The sequence below is a fragment of the Myotis myotis genome, unplaced genomic scaffold (assembly GCF_014108235.1).
Source record: "Myotis myotis isolate mMyoMyo1 unplaced genomic scaffold, mMyoMyo1.p scaffold_m19_p_15, whole genome shotgun sequence".
In the NCBI taxonomy this organism is placed as follows: domain Eukaryota; kingdom Metazoa; phylum Chordata; class Mammalia; order Chiroptera; family Vespertilionidae; genus Myotis; species Myotis myotis.
The window spans coordinates 4,006,436-4,030,691 of NW_023416319.1; the positions used below are offsets into that span (position 1 = coordinate 4,006,436).

General features: G+C 55.0%; 1 protein-coding gene across 1 annotated transcript; it reads left to right on the forward strand.

Annotated features, from left to right (window-relative positions):
* The first annotated feature begins 2,805 nt into the window (after nucleotides 1–2,805).
* Nucleotides 2,806–23,327, forward strand: LRRC27 (leucine rich repeat containing 27). Its single transcript, XM_036335720.1, has 11 exons — nucleotides 2,806–2,897; nucleotides 3,696–3,941; nucleotides 5,364–5,494; nucleotides 9,560–9,618; nucleotides 11,877–12,032; nucleotides 14,756–15,113; nucleotides 16,174–16,338; nucleotides 19,271–19,367; nucleotides 20,572–20,690; nucleotides 21,697–21,826; nucleotides 22,928–23,327. The coding sequence occupies exons 2-11, from the start codon at nucleotides 3,750–3,752 to the stop codon at nucleotides 23,054–23,056; spliced, it is 1,536 nt and encodes a 511-aa protein (XP_036191613.1). The 5' UTR covers nucleotides 2,806–2,897; nucleotides 3,696–3,749; the 3' UTR covers nucleotides 23,057–23,327.
* Nucleotides 23,328–24,256: the final 929 nt, after the last annotated feature.

Below are 24,256 nucleotides of genomic sequence, written 5' to 3' on the forward strand. Positions count from 1 at the left end.
ATCCCCAGTTTCTTGTGCTCCCGTTAGATGTGCATGGAAGGAGGCAGGTGACCGGAGATTCAGAGCCACCCTGGGGACCCTCCATAGGTGCAGAGGCTGTGTCAGGCCGCTGTGACCTCCCTGCTCCTCTGTCTCCCTGTAAAATCGGGGTGTGATCCCACCTCCTGGCATGAGAGAGATGAGCCATGGATGTTGCTGGTCTGCCTGGCACAGTGCTCTGCATCTCACGGCATTACTCAGAGCTTGCAGCCCTGTGACAACATCCTTCTCATGGCACCCTGTGTCACAGAGGAGGGAAGCAGGCCTGGGAGGCAAGTCACCGCCGAGTTCACTGCCGTAAGCTTGGGAATGACACTGTTGACACCCGTAAACAACTCAGCCAGACCCCGGATTGACCGGAGCAGGTGTTAGGTGCCTCCTACCCCAGTAGATGGGCAACACATGCCCAGTGCTGCCCCTCACTAGACGAACTCCTCCTTTGCCTTGTAACAATCGATGCACACCAAGTGACAGATGTAAAATGTAAATGTTCTGAGGGGACAAATGTAACACCGATAAGCAGCCACCCACCTCACCAGCACCCACCCTCCGACCCTACCTGTGCACCTGCACCTGCCTCCCCCAGGCTGGATTGAGGGACCACCTGTCCTCTGACCCACTGTTAGTTTCCTGGGGTTGCTTCCAGGGGTACAGCCCTGGTTGGGGTGCGTACTGGAGGCAATCAATGTGGTGCTTGAACAGATGCTTATTTCTCACAGTTCTGGAGGCCAGAAGTCTGAGGTCGTGTTGGCCAGGTTGGTTTCTCCTGTGGCCTCTCTCCTTGACGTGCAGATGACTGTCATTCTGTGTCCTCACATGTGGTCCCTCTGTGTGTGTCTGTGTCCTCGTGTCCTCTTCTGATAGAATACCAGTCCTATTGAATTAGGGCCACCCATGTGGCCTCATGTAAAGACCCCATCTCCAAACAGGGTCACATTCTGAGGGGGTTAAGACTTCAGTGTATGAATCTGGGGGCACACGTTTAGCCCACAACACTTCCCACATGCTCTCTTGTCTCCTGCCTGCCCCCAGCCCCGGTTATGGGCCAAGCCATCCCTTGATTTTTCTCACTCACACTTGCAACTTAACACTCAGTTTTGTTCATATGAGAAACATTTGTGCTGTGTGAGGTCTCTTGAGACTTCCTCTTTCTAGGATTCATCCTTGTGGTTGTGAGCAGCTACTGTCTGTCCATTTCACGGCTTTCTCTTGTCCTGGCCTCTGACATCCGGCCCAGTTCTTGCTGAAGAGAGAGAGGCTGCTGTGGACATCTTTGACCGTGTGTCCTGATGCGTCTCCACACCTTGACCTTGCTCAGGGAGACCAGGTCAGGATGACGTATGGCCTCCCCAATGGTGGGATGAGAAATGTGCTTGTTGCAAGCAGGAAGTTTGTTATTGTTGTTGTTGATCCTCACCCGAGGACATTTTTTCCATTGATTCTCAGAGAGAGTGAAAGGGAGAGAAACATCGATGTGAGAGAGACACATCAGTTGATTGCCTCCAGCACGCACCCCAACCAGGGCTGGGGATGGAGCCTACAGCCAAGGTATGTGCCTTTGACCAGAATCAAACCCAGGACCCTTCAGTCCAAGGGCTGATGCTCTATCCACTGAGCCAAACCAGTTAGGTGCATGTGGGAAGTTTTCGGTGACTTGTTGCAACAGCAATTGGAAACAGGTACACTAGGGTTAAGATATGTGGTTTTTACCCTATTACATGTGAATTTCAAGGTGATGAAAACCCATCCGTCATTGTCCTGAAAATAATGATCTGTTTGAGCAAGAGTTTGTGTCTGAAAGCCTTTAGTGACACTGAACATTAAGCATTTACTATATTTGACTTTCCTCTTGTGTAGCAGCTATGCACCATCTTTGCAGGTGAGGTTTCCTACGAAGCTGCTTCATCTCTGCTGCTTCCTCTTCAATCAGAGAACGTGCTCTGCTTACCAGAAATTACTGAAAGGTGAGGCGGCCTGTGGTTTGGGGAACACACCTTTCCCAGCTCTCCTAACGGAGCCACAGAGGCATTTTGTGTGGGATTGAGGGGTGGAGGGCAGCCATGAGGTAGCAGCCCTAATGTCTTTGTACCTGGAAGGTCAGGGCAAGGGCCAGGTGTGGCTGCGGCTCACTGTCCTCACTGGTGGGAGGCCGGAGAGCAGCTTTCAGCTTCTCCAACTCCTGGGTGAGGCCTGCGCTGGGTGAGGAATGGTGCCACTTGTTCAGGAGGAATGGCGCCGCTTCTGCAGGGCACCCGTGGCCCATCCACCATGGGGTTCTGGCTAGAGCTCAGGGCGTCCAGCTTGCAGCAAGCCACTCATCCTGTTGACCTCCAACTTCCCCTGCCTACCACGCCCTGCACCCATGGATGGCACCCTGGGACCCTAGAGGACCCAGGCCTACCACGGGCGGGCTTTCAAGTTCTGGACGCAGGGTGGGCGGCCTGAAAAGAGTCCTTTCCCGCGTGCTCAGGAACCATGTCCTCAAGCCCAGCTCGCTCCCGCCACCTCGCGGTCGGCTCTTCGCGCACCATGACTGGCTTTGGTGCAGCGTCCCTGGGTCAGGAAGCCCAACAACCGCTCTCTCGGTGTCACGGGGTCACGGACCGGGACCGCCTGGCAGAGGAGGTCGCGGGCAGCGGGCCAGCGCTGGGGACCCCAATGAGCGAGGCCGCCGGCCCCTGCCCCGCGCACGCGCATGCGCACCCACCCTTCTGGCGGCTGGGCGCCTGCGGGGCCCCGCCCCTCCTCCAGCGGCCCGTGTCTCCATGGCGACCGCGTGCGCCTGGCGGCCCCCATTGTTGGGCTGCACCTCCCTGCGCTCTCGGCGCCCCAGCCTGCTAGTGGGGGCACCCCCACAGGTGAGGCGGGAGGGGCGCTCCGCAGGTGAGGCAGGGAGGGGGGCACCGCAGGGGAGGAGGAAGGGGGTGCGGCAGGTGAGGTGGGGGAAGAAGGGGTGTGTGTGAGTGAGGGGAGCTCTGAGCTCCTGGGGCCGACGGTGGGCGGGCAGCTGATGGAAGGCGGTGCCCAGTACAGACTGCGCCCCCAAGCGTGGACTCTCAGGCTCCGATGGGGAAACCGAGGCTGGGCGCGCTGGGCACCTGGAGCAGCCTCAGGATCCCCCGGAGCCCACCTTCATTTTTAGGTCCTGGTGTTTCGCTCTGGTTTTCAGACATTTGTCCTGTTGGGAGGTTTATAGGAGCTTGAAGTCCTCCCCTCATAGCCTAGCAGAACAGGATTAACCAGAGGAAGGCCCAGTCATGGGGGTGGGGGTGGGGGATAAGGTTGGGGGGATGGGGAGGTAGCACCTGTGGGCAGTTCCTTCACCCCCATTTTATGGAAGGAATACGTTGGTTTACAGACTTTGGAACGTCTTGACTGTTTTCCTCCCTGAAATAGCCATTTCTATCCTGCGTCTTGGAGTTGAAAGTTGTATCCATGGTTCAGAGTGAGGAGCAGAACGTTTTCATCTGAACCTTCTTGCATCTCAGGGATTCTTTTAAAATTTAAAAGTCAAGTTGTTGATATCGTTTATTAAAAGCGAGTGCTTTATAAGCAGGTGAAATCACTGCAGGCCTGCCAGGCAGCTAGCCCGTCCCGCCTGGGGCCTGGGAATGTGGCCGCGTTCCTCATTGTGGTTGTGTCCCCTCTCCCTCCAGGTGACCCAGGAGGATGAGCGGTGGCCTGGAGGATTGCTTCCTCCCAGCTGACAGATGGAGGGAACCGGCCCTGGGACTGCTGACCTGGAGAGCGACGCTGCTCAGGCTGGGCACCCGCCTGCTGCCCCCTCCAAAGACATTCCTAAGAGTGTCCAGGGGGCCATATTTTCTTCCTCACCAATTCTAGACTTGAGTCAAAGGGGTCTTCAACATTTAGGAGGCATCCTTAAAATTCCCACCCTTAAAGTAAGTGGGGCGTGTCTTGGGGTATTGTGCACGGACCGAGTAGACATAAACAAACAGCTCACCCCAGGCTTTCACTTGTTGGCTTCTCTGCAGGAGAGAAATTCTAGAATGAGACAGAGGAGGGTTAACTCGGGGCTTCGTGTGCTGTTCAAGACAAATGAGAAATTCAGGCCTGGGGACCAGCCAATGGGAATACCTCGTAGGGTCCAATTCTGATGTTCTCTCTCCTCAAGAAAGTCTTGGGCACCAAAAAGCTTATGGTAGACACTGCTACTGAAAGCACCTTCGGTCCCTAATTAAATATATTTGTATTATTGATTGCAGAGAGGAAGGGAGAGGGAGAAAGAGATAGAAACATCAACGATGAGAGAGAATCATGGATCAGCTGCCTCCTGCACGCCCCACACTGGGGACTGAGCCCGTAACCCAGGCACGTGCACTGACCTGGAATCGAACGGGGACCTTCTGGTTCATAGGTCGATGCTCAACCGCTGAGCCATGCCAGCTGGGTCTCAGTTTCTTATTTAAAACACAGAAGCCCTAAAAACCCAGTCAACATTGAAACAGGGAAAAACTTTCTCACCCACACTTTGCTGACGTCACATGCCACTTTTACCTTATGCCTGGCGCCTTCGCCAGGTGAGTCCCTGCCCGCTTGTGCTCTGGTGAGCTTTTGTGACTTCCAGAATAAGGTTCCATCAGAGCCCAGCAGCATAGTCACGATGGCCAACGCTGACCTGGCACTGCTGTGTGTCAAGCATTGCCCACCTAGTGTGTCCTGGGAGGTGGATCACATGACCTGTTTTACAGGTGGGGACTCTGGAGCACAGAGAGGTTTGGGAACTTGTTCAGAGTCACACCGCTAATAGGTCCCGGGCTCTGCACTTTGTCCCTGCCTCCCGTGCTATTGTCTCCTTTCTGATGGTGACTTGGTTTCACTGGGAATCCTGCAGTGATGGCTGTGGGGTTGTTCTTGTGTGGCTGCTGATCACGGTTAGCCCACAGCAGGCTGCTCAGTGTGTGTGTCCTTCAGTTATTTCCTGTGGATGCGTCCCTGGGGCCAGACGGGGCCGTTCCTTCTATGGAATGGGCAGAGTTGCTGTGGGCCCAGGAGGGAGAAGAGGGATATAAACACCGGGGGTGAGTGTAGTGTCAAAGGGAGTTTTAGAAGTGGCATGTGCTCATGGGGGTGTCCTCGGGCCAGGACGCGCTCTCAGCTCCCACAGTGGCACACGGGTCCTGACGATTCGTGTGTTGAGTCTCGTGTCTACTGTTTAAACTTAAGGTAAAAGAGTACGATTTCTCGTCTAACTCGATACGTGTGATTGCGGTGGCTCGTAGCTCTTCGGAAATGCTTCTAGGCTGCATCGTGTTTTAAAATTCAGTTGGTTGACCAAACGTCGTCTTTTCTTTCCTGGGAAGCAATTGCATCTTCAGAGAAATGAGCTCTGCACAATCCCGCGAGACTTCTTTCAGCTGCTGCCCAACCTCACCTGGCTGGACCTGCGGCACAACAGGATTCAGGTGCTTCCGTCCGGGATTGGCTCTCACAGGCAAGTCGCGCTCCTGTTCCCGACTCAAAGTCCCCATCCCTTTAACACGTCTGAGAGCCTGCTCTGTTGCTGCTCAGCTCCTCCTGGTTGAATTTTGACTTCAGAATGGAAGCATTTAATGGTATTTTTGAGGCTGGCCAGGTGGTGCAATGGCTGAGTGTACAAATTCATGGGGCTATTGTTGTAACTCAGGACACTTAGCAGCTGAGGGTGCCAGTGCCTTTGTTGGACCGGCCGTGTGGGGTTTGTAATGTCTGGGTCCATCTCTGACTCGTTGTGTGAAACTGCCTGAAGGGTCGGAAATACAAGCACGTGTATCCGAAATGAGAAATTCTGCTCATTTTGGAAGAGTGAATGTGTGCTCTCCTGCTCTGACTCCAGAGATTCCCAGCACCCCCACTTCAAAGACCTGGGCCCTTCCCAGCAGCTGACCAGCAGCTGGCATCCTCAGCATGGCCTCCGGGAGCCATGCTCACCAGGAGGTTCCCTCCCCTCCTGGCCCCTTTGCCTCCTGTACCCAGTCCTTCCCCCAGTGCTTCTTACCCTTTGAAACCTTCTGAGAAACACTTCAGGCCCTCCTTCTGTGTCAGTGCATCTGGACAAAGAAAGCACATGCAAAGGCCCTGGGGCGGGCATGTGCTTGGAGACGTGAGGGACACAGGGAGGCCAGCATGGTTGGCCAGGCTTGTAGGCTACAGCTGCTATTTTGGATTTCATTTTGAAAGAGGGTCGTAGGTAGTGCCAGTAGGGTCAAGCATGAACCACATCCAGCATGGCCAGGGGTGAACCTGAGGAGGGGCAGTGAAGGATTAAAGAAGACAGACAAGACAATACAGTGGGGGCCAGGTAGGATCACTGTGCCTGGATGAGGAAACAGTGACACAGCCTGTAAGCCGAAGCTTTATTTTGTAGTCAGATCACACAAAGCAAAAAAAGGGGAGTGGTCAACATGTTTACAATGTTCTTGCAAGTTTCATTACTCAAGCCTTGTTTTGGCAGCACTTACTGCACCCCCCTCGGCCCATTAGCTACCTAGGAAAAAGGGAAGACTGTAAGGTCAAGCTTAATTGTGCTAGGAGGGCTCTGCCCTCCAAGCTGGGACTTGAATGTGGCTCTGCCACAGGTCGGTCCGAGGCTTGACCCTATAGCCGCTCCCCACAGAGGGTTTGAGTGGATGGGGGTGGAATTTGACTTGGCTTTCAGATCACTGAACGGAGGGGCGAGAGTGGCAGCAGTGAGGCCACGTAGGAAGCCACTGCAGCAGCGCATGTGCGAGGCGGTGCCCGGGCAAGGCTGGACACGGCAGAGCTGCGCTGGGCTCGGGAGCTGGTGGGGCTCCGGTTGCATGTGGGCATGGGAGGAAGAGAGGTGTGCAAGGGCACCCCCAGCTCTGACATGAGTAACTTTGCACAGAAGCCAGGTAGTCACTGAAACGGCAGGGCACAGGCCTGCAGCAGGCCCTTCACTCACCCGGCTGTTGCTCACCATTTTTAAAAGCAATTTTTAAGAAGTGAGTATTTCCCTAGCCCAGTGGTCAGCAAACTGCCGCTCGGCAAACTGCGGCTTGCGAGCCACATGCGGCTCTTTGGCCCCTTGAGTGTGGCTCTTTCACAAAATACCAACTTCTGCGCATGGGCCATGAAATGTCAATCGCACTGTACGTGTGCGCCCACACGTGGTATTTTGTAGTATTTTGTGGAAGAGCCACACTCAAGGGGCCAAAGAGCCGCATGTGGCTCGCGAGCTGCAGTTTGCCGACCACGGCCCTAGCCAGTTTGGCTTAGTAGATAGAGCATCAGTCTGCGGACCAAAGGGTCCCAGGTTCGATTCCAGTCAAGGACAAGTACCTGGGTTGCAGGCTCCTCCCTGGCCTCGGTCCCAGAGGCAACCAATTGATGTGTTTCTCTCACATTGATATTTCTCTGTCTTTCCCTTTCTCTTCCACTCTCTAAAAAAATCATCTCGGGTGAGGATTAAAAAAAAAGTGAGTATTCTGTCACCTGTAAGAGTAAGAGAAAATGTCTCTGATCCTTGGTGCCTTCGCAGGCTCCTTGAGGAAGCAGCAGATGTCATGGTGAGCTGGCATCTCCGTCAGGATGGGGCCAGAGCTAGGAGCCCTCTTCCTGGAGCCCCTGGGGTTGGCGGGGTCTGCGGAGCAGATCACTTGTGGGGAGTCGTGTCCCTGGTTGCATAGAGCCGGCCAGGCAGGCGCATTGCTGAGCCCGGTCTGCAGCTGGCTGTGTGCCTGGCTGTGTGCCTGGCTGTGTCTGGCTGTGTGCCTGGCTGTGTGCCTGGCTGTGTGACGGGCTGAGGCTGTCCAGGCTGCTTCCTCCTTCCCCTGACAGCTGACCCGAGTGGCCTCCCCAGTCCTCGGAGGCGGCCTGGGAAGGCGCTGTTCGTCACACGGTCCTCTTCTGTGTTTAGGATAATCTAGTGCTTTTTGTCCATAAATTGTGTGGAGAGTAATTGCTACTCAAAAGGTAAAAATGGAGTGCTTTCCCCTAAACACTCTTCTTTCTTCTCAAATAAGCACACAGTTCTCCAATGTTGGAATCTTTGATGTTTCCAGTCAAAGCCCGCTGCTCACTGTTGTTTAAGTTAATAGTGCATGTGATGTGCAGCCCATTACGTCATTCAAATCAGAGCGGCCTGCGGAAGACCTGAAACACCCTCATTATAAATTTTAAGTGACTGTGCGCTTATTCAAAGCCTTAAGCTTCCCACAAAGCCTGATGAAAACCATCCAGAACGAAGGTGCCCCTTCAGGGCCGGCGGTGTGAGCTCGCGGCCAGAGCGGACGCTTGAGGAGCGGCCTCAGCCCGGGTGCCCCTACGAGTAGCTTGGTTCCCACAGACGCTATGTCCAGGGGGACGTCTGTGAAATGAAATGATGGATCAGCCCTGGCTGTCATGTAAAGTGTGCACCGAATATTTTAATGTGTTATTATGTAGGGTGGAAACAGGCCTGATACCCTCTCAGGTCAGTAGGTGGCTGCCATGTTGTATGTCCCCAAACCAGCCAACAACAAGAATGTCCCTGGTGTGGGGAGGTGAGGGCCCTTTGCCACCGCAGTTCTGTCGAGGCATCTCTGGAAGCCCCGGACGCTGTCCCCAGTGGCTGCTGTGTGTCAGCAGATGTAAAGGGGCTAATACCCAAAGCAGCCCAAGTACCAACGCTCCCAGGAAGGTAAATAGAAAATTGTCAGCCCCTGGGCTGAAGCCACTGACGAGCCAGAGTATGTGTGGTCCTTTCACACCAGATTTCAGCTGGGGACCCCTGAGAAGGGAAGGAGGAAGGGAAACTGCCGTTAATATACGACACAGTCTTCATTCAGGTGGAACCAGAGGGGCCAAGGCAGCGTGAACTGGTGACTCCCCAGCAGGCATGCAGCCAGTCATTTCTGTTGGGGCCCTCCAGCCATCCTCTCTGCCTGCGGTCTCTTTTGTGCTAAATTTTACAAGTCATGCTAACAGGTGTCAAATATAGGGAGAAACTGCCCCAAACCAGGTGTCCTTGCTTGGGGACTTCTCCGGCCACGAGTATGTGAATCACCATCTGTAAGCAGGGCAGACACGCCGTGCAGCATGTCTCCCGGCGCTCTTGACCGTGGAGAACATTTGCACAGAGCACCTGAAAACGCTGGGGTGCATCACCACACACCCCAGGCACCCCCGTGTGGTGCATGTGTCAATGGGCACCTGCAACCCGGGCACTGGTTCTCAGCCAGGAGAACTTGCCTCCCTCTGCACACAATTGGCAATGTCTGCAGGTTTTGTGGTTGTCAGGGGTGGGGGTGGTTTACTGGCATGGGGACAGGCCTAGATGCTGCTATAAACACCCTCAGGCACAGGACCGTCCCCCAGCCAAGGATTGCCTGGCCCCGAGGTCAGCAGTGCCGGGCGAGAGCTCGGCCCGATGCTGGGACAGTTGACCACGCCTGTGGTCATTGTGGGTCTGTGGCGTTGCCGCCTTAAAGAGAAGACAAATGAAGAAACGCGGTATCACTTAGGGACAGTTACTCGACTTTCTGCTTTTAAATGATATATGTTCTGTTTTGTTTTAAAGGTATTTGAAAACTTTGCTTTTAGAAAGAAATCCTATCAAAATGTTACCTGTGCAGCTGGGTAAGTACTCGAACAACCAAATAAAAGGTGGTTTTAAAATGCAGTCTAGTGAGGTTGCTGCAACCTGCAGTGGCGCCAGGCATGGCCCCGAGGGGAGGCCGGGTGTGGCTCACGCCCCTCCCCCTCTGTCCTCGGGCTCCCAAGAGCTGCCAGCGCCTGCGCGATTTCTACACCTAAAGAGTGACCCGCAGCCTAGCGTGAGGAGCGATGAAACCTTTCCTTTCAGATCCACCAACGTCTGCTTCTTTATATTTTGATACGATGTTATTGGTTGAATAGAAATTTAGGATTTTTATGTTTTCTCGTTGCTTTTGGCGCTCTGGTGTGTGTGGAGCGCTAGCCCTGTGGTTTCACATGCGTGTTCCCGTGCTCATTGGCACTCGGAGTGTGTGAGTGCATTCACTTCAGCCTCCTCCTGGCCACCCTCGGCACGCGCATGCACCTTCCCAGTTTTGACTTCAGCCTCTGCGTCGTCAGCCGCAGGCAGGTGTGGTTGGGTGTCGCTCTTCTGTCCAGTCTGATGGTCTCTGCCTTTTACCTGGAGCGTTGCTTCTTTCTCATTCTCATTTCCTCTCTTCCTGGGACTCCAGTTACACAAGTTTAGATTCTGATTCTGTCCCACGGGCCTTGAATGCTCCCTTCCCCCCCCCCCCCATGCTTTTTTTTCTCTCTGTGTTCCATTTTCTGTTGTGTTCCACTAGAGGCCCAGTGCATGAATTCGTGCACAGGTGGGGTCTGGCTGGCCTGCCCCGATCGGGGCCAATAGGGCCGGGCCGGCCAGGGGAAGGGGATGCGGGTAGTTGGCCGGCCCCGCCCCCTGGTCCAACTCCTGATCGAGGGGACAATTTGCATATTAGCTTTTTATTATATAGGATTGACCTGCCTTGAGTTCTAGGTCTTCTGGTGAGTCTAGTCTGCTGTTAAACTCATCCATTCAGTTCAATGGTTTGCAACTAGACTTGAGATTGTATGTGTTTGTGTGTGTGTGTGTGTGTGTGTGTGTGTGTGTGTGTGTGTGTTGGGGGGGGTGGATTTTAAATTACTAATTCATTTTCTTAATTGTTATAGATTGATTCAGATGATCTATTTCTACCTGCATCAGCTTGGGAATATCTTCATCTGCCTTTTTGAAGGAGAGTTTGCCAGATCCAGAATTCTTCTTGATTGACAGCACTGTGGACACCTGCTCCCCTGTGCTCAGGCCACCACTGCTTTCGCCAGGAAGTCCGCTCTTGATCTTATAGTTGCTGTTCCCTTGTAGGTGCTGAGTTGTCTTTCCCTGGCTGTTTTCAATAGTATTTCTCTGTCTTTCAGGAGTTTGTGATGTTTCTTAGTGTGAATCCTTGTGGTTTATATTACTTGGGATTTGTTCAGCTTCTTAGATATATACATTAATGTTTATCATCAAATTAGAGCTGTGTTGGCCATGGTTTGTTCAGATTTTTTTCTAACCCTCTCTTTTACTCCTCCTATGACTGTTGTCACATGTATATTAACATTCTTGATGTTCTATGGGTCTCTGAGTTCTGTTGTTGTTTGAATCTTTTTTCTCTTGGACCTTAGCTTGCATACATATTATCTATCCATCTTTCAGTTGACTTGTTTCTTTTGTCGTTTGTATATGCTTTTGCCATTTTGTCATCTTGAGGCCAGTGAATTTTTTATTTCAGTCTTTGTAATTTTTAAGTCTAAAACTGCTGTTTGGTTATTTAATAATGCTATTTTTATTGACATTATATTTGTTGAGACATTTTATTATATTTTCCTTTAATTACTTAAGTTGTGTTTTTTTTTCATTTCTTTAAACATGTTTATAACAACTGCTTTGATGTTTTTGTATGCTACATCCAGCATCTGAGCCTGCTCAAAGACAGTCTCTCTTGGCTGCTTGTTTCCTGAGTATGTGTCATATTTTACTTTTCTTTGCATGCCTTATAGTTTTTGGTATTGTTGAAGATAGGCATTTTGGATAATACATTATAGCAGCTTTTGGTGATTTTTACTAGAGGGCTGCTGCTGTTGCTTTACTAGAGGGCTGTTTATTTTATTTCATTTTGTAATTAGACTGGTCTTAATCTGTGGAATCTGTCCTCCCTGCAGGGTTTTTTTTTAAAGCAAATCTCAGACGTCTGTCATATAATTTTACCCAGAACTCTCAACAGGATCTCTTTTTCCTCATGTGCAAAAGTAACTGTCATCTCCTGTCTCCATTGCACAGGAGTGTGTGTAACATGCTGATGGTTCTTCCTCTCCGTCAGGGAACGTGACGACGCTGAGAGCACTGAACCTGAGGCACTGCCCTCTGGAGTTCCCGCCGCAGGTCATTGTGCAGAAGGGCCCGGCCGCCATCCTGAGATTCCTGCAAGGCTCTGCAGCCAAGCTCTCCTCCCGCCGAGACCCAGCAGCTTCTCAAGGTTCGTAGGACAATTATTAGGACAAACTGCGTCAAAACCAAAGCAAGTGTTTTTTAAAATCTGGGCTCAGGGCACCTCCTCTCTATAATCATGTCCCGAGGAACACAGGAGCCTCATGTGTCCCCACTGGATGCTCCCAGCACCTGGTTCACACACGGTCCCCTCGCTGACAGCAGAGCCCTGTCTTTCTCTGGCTGTGCTCACAGGCTTGCATCCTCAGTGCCCACGATGGAGCCTGTCCGGGGTGAGTTTGGGTAAAAGTTCACTGGGATGAACATAATGAAACAGTCCTCACCCCCAATACCATCACGTAACTATTTCAGGAATTGCTTGGTCCATTAGACAACAATTGCCCATTCTATAGGCTTCCTTCCTCCCTCCCTTCCTCCCCCCCCCTCCCTCCCTCCCTCCCTCCCTCCCTTCCTTCCTTCCTTCCCCTTCCTTCCTTCCTTCCCCCTGAGAATTTTCTTTATTTCTTTCCCTCCCCTGAGAATTGTTGAGAGTGGAAGGGAGAGGGAGAGACAGAGAAAAACACTGATGTGAGAGAGACACATCAATTGGTTGCCTCCCACACACACCTTGACCAGGGCCCAGGGATTGGGCCTGCAACCAAGATACGTGTTCTTGACCAGAATTGAACCCAGGACCCTTCAGTCCACAGGCCGATGCTCTAACCACTGAGAAACTGGCTGGAGCTAAACTATTTTTCTTTAAAAACACCAACCCCATGCATGTAGCGGTCAGGAGCATGTAGCATTGGGAGTGTGCTGTCCTATGCACGCATGTGTCATGTCCTGTGTGGCACCAGCGCATCTCACTCAGCCGCACACTGGGTCCCACAGAAGACCTATGGGGTCGTGCGGGGCACACACTGTAATAACAATGCTTGACAGCAAAGCCTCTACCTGTTTCATATTCTGAGCTCTCCTTCTGGATGCTGTGTTTACAGAATGGCTTTTTCTTAGAGAAAAAAGTTGTAAAACACCGATCTTGAAAAATATTTTTTAGAATTTTATGCTTTCATAAGTAATAAATATTTAGGGTCATCGTCATTCTCATTACCCTTCAATCCCATTGCAGTTTTTGTTTTTTACATTGAAGTCTGTACCTGTTTAATACAATAGACATGTAATTGACAAGAAAAAAAGGTAGAGCCCAGCCTATGTGGCTCAGCGATTGAGCATCAACCGAGGAACCAAGAAGTCACTGGTTTGATTCCCAGTCAGGGCACATGCTCAGGTTGTGGGCTCGATCCCCAGTGTGGGGCATGCAGGAAGCAGCTGATCGATGATGTTCCTGTCTCATTGATGTTTCTATCTGTCTATTCCTCTATCCCTTTCCTTTCTCCTCTCTCTCTCTCTCTCTCTCGCTCGCTCTCTCTCATCCTATATAATAAAGCGGTAATATGCTAATTGACTGTCACACCCTCACAAAGATGGCAGCACCCACAGCCACAAGATGGCAGCACCCAGGCACCTCAGCCCTGCCGGCAGTGAATTTTCATGCGACCATTACCTTTCTAAAAAATCCTTACCCAAGGATATGATTATTTCTTTTAGATCATCTGTTCTTGGGGAGCAGGCCTAAGCCAGTGGGTGGGCATCCCCCAAGGGTCCCAGACTGTGAGAGGGCACAGGCTGTGCTGAGGGACTCCCTGAGTGCATGAATATATATACTAGATGTGCATTGCATGAAGAGATTCATGCAATAGGCCTTCCTTCCCCTGGCTGCTGGCACCGGTTTTCCTCCGGCACCCGGGACCCAGGCCTTTGGTCCAGCTGCAGAGGAGAAGCCAAGCCTCTTCAGTCTTCAGTCTTTGCTCTGTGCCTGCATATGCAAATTAACTACCATCTTTGTTGGGTTAATTTGCATAGTCAATCTGATTGGCTGGTGGACGTAGTGGAGTGACACCAGTTTGCATGTTTCCCTTTTATTAGTGTAGATAATGGCTAACTAGATTAGACTTGAGAGGCTGAAAATGAATTCACCTCTTACAGGAAGTAGCTTACAGTGGTCAGACCTGTTTAAAATGTATCTAAGGACACAGGGTGTGTGAGTCTACATGCCTGGGACAGATGTGTGCCAGGGCTTGATGGGCACACCCCAGCCTGTCCAAGTGTCTGTGCCCGTGGGAACGGAGGCCTCACGCAGCCAGGTACACGGGTCTGTGGGACACCGTGGCTCCAACTCCTAATGCAGGACCTGGCAGAGACAGAGGATGAATACATTTCAGGCCAATTTGATCCCAAATAATTTACCTAGAGCTAGAGATAAAAGTGTCTGAAAGTCAACAAAAGCATTGCCAGACAAAAGCAGCAGGCACATGGGCTAAACCAGGGGTGGGCAAACTTTTTGACTCGAGGGCCACAATGGGTTCTTAAACTGGACCGGAGGGCCGGAACAAAAGCATGGATGGAGTGTTTGTGTGAACTAATATAAATTCAAAGTAAACATCATTACATAAAAGGGTACGGTCTTTTTTTTTTTTTAGTTTTATTCATTTCAAACAGGCCGGATCCGGCCCGCGGGCCATAGTTTGCCCACAGCTGGGCTAAATGTTGATTAGAAATTAAGACACCCCAAGGATGTGCATAGGGAGTACCTTCCCTTACATGGGTTTACAGGGACTGCCAGAGCCTGGGCAGAGGGAGCTGCCTGGGGTTGCTTGAGGCTCAGCCCAGGGTTGCAGCGCAGTCGACTGAATAGGGATTTTATTTTATTAGTGATGCACCTAAGTCAACTGCCATATCCCCTGCTGGCCTTACCCGAAGAATATGCACCCGACGGAGGCACCACTAATTCTCAGGGACCAAAGGGGACCAGGTTAAAAGAAATGGAGGGCCCGTTCCCCCCTGTTGAGAGACTGGACCTGAGTGAGCTCAGGAAATCCGCCGATTCCTGTGAAGACTGGCCGAGTGAGGAGGAGATCAGGCGCTTCTGGAAGCTGCGGCAGGAGATCGTGGAGAAGGAGCAGGTGGAGGTTCTGCAAAACCAGCTCCTCGCCATGGAGCTGCCTCCAAACCTCCAGGCCGTGCTGCGCACCCGGGACGAAGCGCGCCCCAACCCCAGACACGCCCTCAGGTACGACTCTTAGGCCAAGGTGTGTCCTCAGGTCTTTTCAAAGTTGAAAAACTACTTTGCAACTATCTGTTAAAACATCGGGGATGTGTGTGTGTCTGCATTGCCTTCACTAGTTAGGCAGCAGTACCAACCTGGCTTTGGGTTAAAGTCACCCCAACATGGGCTCCAAGTAGGTGGTTACACAAGAGAAAAGCCCAAATCCTGTGTGTTTAAGTGTGTGTGTGTATGTGTGTGTTATATGTCTGGTGTGTGTGTGTGTGTGGTATGTCTGTGCATGGTATGTGCCCATGTGTATATTGTGTGTGTGTTGCATGTGCATGATGTGCATGATGGGTGTTGTGTATTCATGGTGTATGATGTGTGTTGCACGTGCATGATGTATGTAATGTGTGTTACATGTGCATGATATAGGTGATGTGTTGTATGTGCATGGGTATGTGTGGCGTGTGTTGTGTATGCATGCTGTGTGTTGTGCATGCATTGTGTGTGTGCTGTGTGTTGCATGTGCATGGTGTGTGTGTGTGGGTCTGGGTACGGTGTGTGAGAAGGCTGGGGTTGGAATATTGAAAACACTGAAAATCTTCCATCTCCAGGAAAGGTGTTGCTGTTCATCGCACTATCCTTACACCCGTTCCGTAGGTCTGAACATTTTCAGAATAAAAACCGCTGAGGTGTTACTAACCGATGGTAGCCGCAGAGCTGTAGGAAGCATGTAGTGTAGGCTCTGCGGCAGCCTGGCCTGGACTCACCTCGCGACTGTCTCAGTCCTGAGTCACCCACTCGCGGACAGGACGGTCCAAGCCTGCTATTTAGAAACCTCCTCCTCCCTCCTTGCATTCGCATCCAGGTGGCTCAGGGGAAGCCAGTTCAGAGCCCGCAGCCCGAGGGTGACCTGGCGGCTTGGGGGTGGGCGTGGAGGGCAGCACCTTCCCCGCAGGCCCAGGCTGCAGCCGGCCCAGAAGCCCTGCTCTCAGGTTGCGTGTTTCCTATCGCATCTTCCAGGTGTGTGTTCACCACAAGGTTTTGTTAGGTATGTGGCTAAAACCTTGTGTCATTCCAGAAGGAAGATACCCGCCTTCAAGGGCGCCCTGCCTGGCCTGGCGTTAGCGCACCCGGCGGGGACAGGGACAGGGGCGGCGACAGGAGCAGAGCAGCTGGAGGACAGGCGGGCCTCGGCCTTCAGGGAGCTGCGGGAGAAGCAGGTGCTGATGGAGCAGCGCCGGAGGTGAGGCTGGGCTCCATGGGATCCCGGCGGGCCTGGGGGCGACTCCTGACAAACGGACTGTTTCTCCCCCTTTGGAAGCCGGGAGCTGCTTCCGAGTGCAGGCCGTCTCCGGGCAGAAGTGGTGGAGATGAGGTTGGACCCCGTCTTCTGGGAGGGTAGCCCCTGAGGTCACAAAGTCACAGCTCCACACAGGACTGCTGAGTGGAGGACCAGGGAGCTGCACGCCCGTCCCCACCCGCCGCCTCACGCCTCCTGCCTTCTTTGTTACACCTTCCTCCAATTTCTTATTCTTCCTTAATCCGCCCTCCTCTCCTTTCACTTACTTGGCTGGCAGGTCTTTTCTAAAGAACAATATTTAAAAGTAACATGCTTGTCCATTCACTCTCACCCGTGCCTCGCGGGTCTGCTGCTGCTGCGGCCACCCCTGTGCTCAGTGTGTCCTCTGTCCAGCTCTACTGACCGCCTGCCTTCCCCGTGCTCTGGGTCCTGGGAGGCCGGCCAGCACGGGCCTCGTCCACAGCAGGAGCCCCTCGCCTCCTGGTTGGGTTTGGTCAGTGGAGGGGTCCCAGCAAGGGGGTCGGAGAGAAGAGGGAGCCAGAGGGCAGTACCTTTATTCCACCTGCTCCTCCCTGTGAATGCCACCTGGGCCTGGCCAGGTCCCCCACAGAGGCCCACCCCATGCTTCTCACTCCTGGGTTCCACCGGCAGTCACTCCTTCCCTCCTCCCTGAGCCTGGGCGGCTAGCCCCTCTCCCCCCGCACTGCCCCAGGACCTGTCTGCCCCTCCCCCATGAATAGCCTGGTGTGAATAAACCCTCCTGATCCCATCCCGTGAGTGTGTCTTCTCTCCGGCCCTGATGGATGCGGACTGTTCACGGACCCAGTTCTGAGGGTGCACGATTGTCCTCCCGCCACCAGGCCTACTGTCTAGTCGGCTGCTTTTCCTTCAGTGAAAGGTGGGGGATGGTGGACCCTCAGAACTGGTCAGGACACATGAGGTCCCGGCCCCTGGGCTGTTCCCTGGTGGCAGGGATGACAGAGAGGCTCAGACTCGGGGTGTGCTCTGGGCTGCTCCTGGGATCACGCTGGTCATCAGCCACAGCTGTGGACAGCCACCTCCTAGAGTCCCCCAAAGTGTCCCTCAGCTGGAGTCCAGGCTACAGGAGTGGGGCCGCCTGCCGCCCACCTCAGGGCCAGGCGAGGACCGAGCACGGGCAGCCTGGCGGGCAGTTCTGCAGAGCAAGGCCATCTGTGTCCCCGCGAGAAGAGCCTCCTAGAGCCAATGTCACAGGCTGGTCCTGACCACCGAGGGCGCCTGCCCCCACACACTGTGCTGGCCCCCGGCACCTCCCTGCTCTGCATCTAGGCGGGTCCCACTCCTCCTGCCTGGCTTCGCCTGTTCCCTGATTCTAGTTCCTAAAACTCCAGTTCCAGCCTCGGGCACCTGCCCTTAGACTACTCCAGGGAGCTCTTCTGCCCCTTGTTTTCACGTGAGTCCCTCCCCTCCCCCAGCCACCGTCCCCCTCTTGTTCTGCCCATGATGGCGGTGCTCAGGGCAGGGAAGTGGCACGGCGGCACCGGCACTCGGGGTGCCCGGGACCCTGCACGCTCTGTGAAAGGAAGGTCTCAAGCACCAAGGGCAGGTGCCAGCTCTCTCCTTGGTTTCTCTGCCTGGGACCCCGAGGCTGCGTTCTGTGGCCTAAGTGGGGACAGTGCAGGAGGCCTGTCCTGCGGCTTAGACTCCTGGTGGACCTGGTTGTCTTAGGACGTGAGGCTCCTAAGGACTTTACCCGGGGCCTCTCAAGGCGGGGGGTCCCTTCCATCCAGTTCACCGAGAAGTGGTGGAGATGAGGATGGACCCCGTCTTCTGGGAGGGTAGCCCCTGAGGTCACAAAGTCACAGCTCCACACAGGACTGCTGAGTGGAGGACCAAGGAGTGTGGCTCAGCTGGGGGCAGAGGAACCACCCAGGCAGGGGCGGGAGGCGATCTAGTGGGGAGGCCTCTGCAGGGGTGCAGAGGGGGGCACCTGGCCCTTCCCAGGCTCTGACAGCAAAGCACGGCTGCCAGGAGGACCAGCACCGTGCCCCAGGGGAGCCTGGGAAGGAGGTACCTGGTCCTAGTGCCACCTAATCCCGAGGCAGCACCAAGCACCGGTGCGGGACCTCACAGGGGGCAGTGGGCGGAGCCCGGGGGCCATGAGGACGGAAGAGCCCATAACACAGGCAGGGCAAGAGGCCAGGGGGCCATCTGCTGAGACGGGAGAGCAGAGGCCAGATTTGAGGGGAAGGGCTGGGGAGGTGTGCTGACCACCGGAAGCTACGGGAGACCCAGGAAGTAGTTCACATGGGCAGATGGAGACCTGGGCCCGGCGAGGCTTCCCATGGATCCCGCCCCATCTCCAAAGCCAGAAGCACAGCCAGCGGTCTCTGAGCTGTGGGCAGTGACTCCCCTTGGGTGTGACCACAGGGAGGTCAGGGTGCAGCGGGCAACCCCTTGCCACGTGGAGCCCGTCCTGCCAAAGCCCAGCGAGAGCATGGCCACATCACAGGGAGGGGCCTGGGAGAAACGCGTGCTCACTCTCTAACGTGGAACTCACGTGTCTCAGAGGAAGCTGACTCATCGGCGACTGCGAGTGCCTGAAGGCCTCGGTGCCAGGGCTGGCGGCCACAGCCCCGGCCTGGCCTTCTGATGCCTCGCCTGGCAGGGGCTTGAGGGAGGCTGGGCTCGCCCTTGGGACAGTTCGATGTGCCCAGGGTGCATGTCAGAAGCCGCCCCCCAAATCTGTGCCGCTCAGGCCAGCGTCCGCCCTCTGGACGGAGGGACCGGAAGTGGAGGGCTGTGTGTGGAGCTTTAACAATGACGGGAGGGTCCTGGTAAGTTGTGCGGCTGCCCCCCACCAGGACCGACTGATAGGATGGTGCCTTTCCTCCAGAGACAGAAGGGCCCTGCTGGAGTGGCGGGAGCAAGCCCAGACGCTGAGGAAGAGGAAGAGGGAACTCGGCAAACTCCGGCCTCCACGACTGACGCTGGTAGGCGGTGCTGGCGGGAGGTGGGGCTGCGGTGAGACCTGAGAGCGGCTGGCGGGCACTGCCGGCCGCTCGCATGGTCGAGTGCCCTGGGCTCTCGCTCCTCCTGTTCTGGCCTGGGATGCGGCGGGTGCTGCCAACATCCCCCCCTTTCCCAGGTGAAGACTGAGGCCCGCAGGCCCAGCGCAGGGGGTGGGGCTGGGCTGGCGCTGTGGCGTGCGCTCTGTACCATCGGAGTCGAATGTGCCCACAGGTGTTGCTGGGTCTCCTTGTCTGGGGTCCTCTCAGCTTCAGGGAGGTCGGGCACCTTGGAAGCCAAGCAGCGGTGGTTGAGCGGGCTCAGGCCCTCCGTTTTCAAGGCTGGGGCCACCGGCTCCCATGGCTCATTTGGAGTCTGAGCCCAGATGGACCGGGCAGCCGTGGGCCTGGATGTGACGGCTTGCTTCTCTCCCGCGAGCCGTCAGGCACGTGTGCATTTGAACTTGGCATGATGTTCCTTCAGTTCTTTTGTTTAAGGCATGTCCCCTGTTGGCACCCCACTGGGCAGGGTGGCCTCTGCGCCCCTAGTCTGGGGGAAGGCGCCCTGTCCGCTGTCCACCTCACAGCGGGGTGGCCACTCTGACAGGCAAACTTTGAGGGCCAGGAAAGCTGTAGAGACAGTGGGACTCCCCACGTGTCCCTTCCGCTCCAAGTACTCACACCCACACCACCACGGACCGGCTCAGTGGGGAGTGGACGACGGGACAGCACTATTAGTGGAAAAAACACACTGAATCCAGCATGTTGTCCACTGAAGCCAGCGATGGCCCAGGGCCACATCCCAGGGGCGTTCGGGGATGCCCGCCTGCCTCGGACATAGCACGGGCAGGGGTGCAGCAGGGCGAGGGCAGGAGAGCTCCGACCAGTCACCGATAACACAGGCTTTCTGACTCTCTGTCAGTTATGTTTCAGTTCGAAACCTCGTGATTTAAAAACAGGGTCACGTCTTCATGGTCACGTCCATTTCCGGTGGGTGTCACCCTGCTCTGTGCCTGGCCCTTCACCCCGCCCGGCCAGCAGCACGGCCAGCTGGTGGCCGAGGCCGGGTGGTGACCGCAGTGCAGGGACCGCTGTTCTCTGACGGCCGCTGATTGGCCTCCATGGACGATCATCTGTGCCCACAGCAGTGTCGCCGTGGGCTCCTGAACACCTTGTTATGTTTTCCTAGGAGGCCCCCAAGTTCCCCTTTGCCACAGATCTGATCGACGACGAGAAAATGCCAGTGGCTCCACCGGGTAAAGGGGCACAGCTCAAAGAGAAATCCCCACACGCCAGTAACGAGCCCAGGTTGGTTCTGGGGGGCGATGCTCCCTCCCACCCCTGGGTCAGAGGTCTTGGTTCCACCAGCATCTCATGGGCAGAGGTCCAGGCCTCTGGGGGCTCAGGTAGCACGGGCAGCGGGAAGGATGGGTCCCTCCCTCAGGAGCTGCTGTAGCCGCTGGGCCTGTCACCTCCCACCTGTGTCTGCACATCCCTGAGGGACCCCTCCGCACTTGGAGCAGCAGCTCCGCGGGCCCCAGCCTTGCTTTAGGTGCCCGGGTTCTCCCTTCGCTGGCGTGCCTTCTCAGCCCCCACTGTGCCCTCTGGCGGCGGTCCGTGCCTCCCACTAGAGCAGCGGTTCTCAACCTTCTGGCCCTTTAAATACAGTTCCTCATGTTGTGAGCCAACCACAAAATTATTTTCGTTGCTACTTCATAACTGTCATGTTGCTACTGTTATGAATCGTCATGTAAATATCTGATATGCAGGATGGTCCTAGGCGACCCCTGGGAAAGGGTCGTTCGACTGACAAAGGGGTCGCGACCCACAGGTTGAGAACCGCTGCCCTAGAGTCTCAGGCCTCTTTCTGCCACTCTGCGCATCTTTGTTATAAATCAAAGGGTGTGAACCCAAAGCCCCGATGCTAACAGAGCAAATATGTTTAAAATCCGCATTTAATCCAATGTCCCTCTGACGGAGGGTTTATGACAACGATGTATCTGACGTGAAAACAGACGCGCTCTTTGTCACATGGCACGATGTGCAGGGCCCTAAACGTGCAGCATCTTAACCTGAAGTTTTTAAAATACAGTGCGTGTCCCAGCAGCCTGGAGCCGAGGGGAAGGGTTGGGAGAGTCGCCCAGGCCTGGCTGCGAGCTGGCGCCGGGAGGAAGGGGCGGGCGGCCTCTGGTGGCCTCGGAGTCCCCTTCAGCGCCTCACCCTCACGATGGGGTGCAAGCCGCGGGCTCTGCTTTGGTCTGGAGGGGAAGGAAGGCTCCTTCTCCCAGGTTAAGGCCGGCCCGGGTCTCCGCAGGCCCTTCCAGGAGCGGGACCTGGAGGGGAGGCTGCGGCAGCACGTCCGGCAAATGCAGGAGCGGAGGAGAACGTTTCAGGGGCTGGCGCCGTTCAAGGAGATGAGGAGGGCCACCGAGGACCTGGAGGTGGTACGTATTTCTCGGCTTTATTTAAAAACAAGGGGTTTTATTAAAAACGGAAGGGAGCTTGCTGTGCCTTCTCATGTTCGCTGAAATGTGGGTGGGGGGGCATTTCACGGGCCTTACAGTGGGCGAGGGTCCCAGGATGACTCGGTCGAAGGATGAGAACACATTTTGGCCACGTGCGAGCCCTCGGATGCGACATGCCGCCTGACGGGCCCTGGCTGCAGTTTCTCCTCGACCCGCGGAAACGGGGCAGGGACCTGTCTGTGGGGTCTTCCCCTGAGGGTTTGTGCCAGCAGAGCTGGGTAGGGCCGTGAGGGCTTCCGCTGAGGAGGGACCTGGGCCGCAGCCAGGCCACAGGCCAACGCGCCCAGTGTCTGTGTAGGGTCACAGTGGCAGGTATGCAGAAAGCAAAATAAATGTTTTTAATTCCACAAAGAACACAATCGTTTTAGGAAAGAAAATGTTAACCAGGGGATCAGCAGCAAATAACGTCCGCTGGTCATGAGGCTGTAAACCCCGAGTTGATGGGTCTGCAGATGGAGGTCCAGGCTATGCCCAGGGAGATGGAACTGAGGCAGGGGGAGGGCAAGGGGGTGAGGACATGCCCTCCTTGGGGACAGGGAGGTCCTGGCACTGCAGACAGAGCGGCCAGCTTTTCTGGACAGAGGTACCCAAGGGCCCCCTGCCTCCTCCTCCATGTCACCTCCTTCTGGCCCAACAGATGGGCTGGGGACAGGGCATTTGGAGCAGAGCCCACACCTCGTTCCAGGCTCAGGGATTCCCTCCACCTCAGCACGCTGCGTCCTGTTCCTGTGTCTGAGTCTCGGCCCCCCCTCCCGGGGCGGGTGTGAGTCTCAGGTGGGATCGCAGTCGGGACGGAGCCCCGCTGTGGTGACGTGAGCAGGAGAGCGGATCCTCCCTTGGCCCTTTCTTGATTGGCAGTTACGCAGACCACTGCATGTGGACACCGGGGCCTCTGGGGACCTGGCTCCGGGGCCCAAGGGACAGCACCTGCCCCCTGCACCGGACAGAGTGTCTGAACAGAGACAGGCTGACCCCGTCCTGTCCACCTGGCTAACTTTGTCCCCCCGCCCTCCCCTAAAGGCCAGAAAGCTGCTGGACGGAGTCATGAAACTGAGCAAGAGCCATGGGGGCCCGGCGCTCCCTGGGAGCCATCCGCTGTGCCTGCCGGCATTACAGCCTCAGAATACGTTTTCCAACACGAAATACTAAGCATTTGAAAATGACTACAAATACTAATGACAGCGTCTTATGTGCGATGACGGGAACGCCTCCAGCCGGGAGTGGGCTCGGCAGGGGCTGTCTTCCTCCGTGCCCTCGCACGCTGGGGCCTCAGGTTCAGCATCTCCCTCGGCTTGCTGTGCAGGCAGCCTATTGTTTTTGATCTGCGTTGCTTTTTCTGAGGCCGTGAAAGGTTTCAGCTGCATTAAAAGGAAGAGAATACTGTAAACCAGCCACACCACTTTCATTTCTAGCAACAAAGGTAGTTATTTCATTGGGCAGGGGGGTGGCGCGGGGGGGGGGGGCGGTTGGCTCACCCCATCCTGCCAGGTAGAAGCCACTGCCATGAGGCCCTCCCCCCACCAGCAGGGGTCTCCTTTGACCTTCAACTTTCCCAGTGGCGGACCCAGCAGGGCACACCCCTGCCCCCCGAAGGCTGCCTAGGCCAACCCTCCGATCAGCCGATCAGCCACTAACAGCGTTCTCTCCCGCAGGCTAATCGATTCTGTCTGCCCCAGGGTTTTGTTCTGAGCTCACTGCATTCGGGAAGGAGGCCTGGGCCCCAGCTCAGTGGGCGGCCTTCATCAGCCTCATGCCCTCTGGGGCTCCCCACCTGTCCCGCCCAGGAGCCCAACTCCAGTCATGTTACCTTTTAAAAATCACTCTGCTCTAAGAATCCTAGAAACAGGGTACAGATAACAGGCAAACACTGTTAGATGATTAAAAAGGAAAAGCTGGAGAAAAATTCAGTGGTGGCATTCCGTGGTGGCAAACACGCTTGATTTTACCCCAGCTTCAAATTTGTTTAATTTTGCTGGTTGGTTCAAGCTGCAGTGATTCCATTTTTGTCCGTGTTGGCCTCAAGTTTTGCGTGTTTTCATTCTATTAGCAGTGATAGTCCCTTTACCTTCTCTCCTAATCAGACAGGTATAAATGCCAACTCCTCCAGCTTCCCCAACCCCTCCTTTCCCGTCCTGTGCACCGACAAGGACTTCCAGTGTTCTCGCCACCTCCCTCGGTTATCCAATGCTACGTGACAGGCCACTTAGGGGGCCCGAGCACCCCCCATCCCCACCCCCCCCACACACATGCCCCTCCAGGTGGTCCCTCTGCAGGGAGCTCCGGGCTCTGAAAGTGCAGAACGGAAGCTTCCAGGCCTTCCTCAGGCTTAGGCCGTGAAGGAGTGCAGCA

Bases quoted from the DNA above. Each gene is read 5' to 3' on its own strand.
- LRRC27 (XM_036335720.1), top strand. From the start codon at position 3,750: ATGGAGGGAACCGGCCCTGGGACTGCTGACCTGGAGAGCGACGCTGCT. The intron at 16,339-19,270 runs GTGAGGCTGGGC...CCTTTCCTCCAG, and splicing joins CTGATGGAGCAGCGCCGGAG to AGACAGAAGGGCCCTGCTGG. The intron at 19,368-20,571 runs GTAGGCGGTGCT...ATGTTTTCCTAG, and splicing joins GGCCTCCACGACTGACGCTG to GAGGCCCCCAAGTTCCCCTT.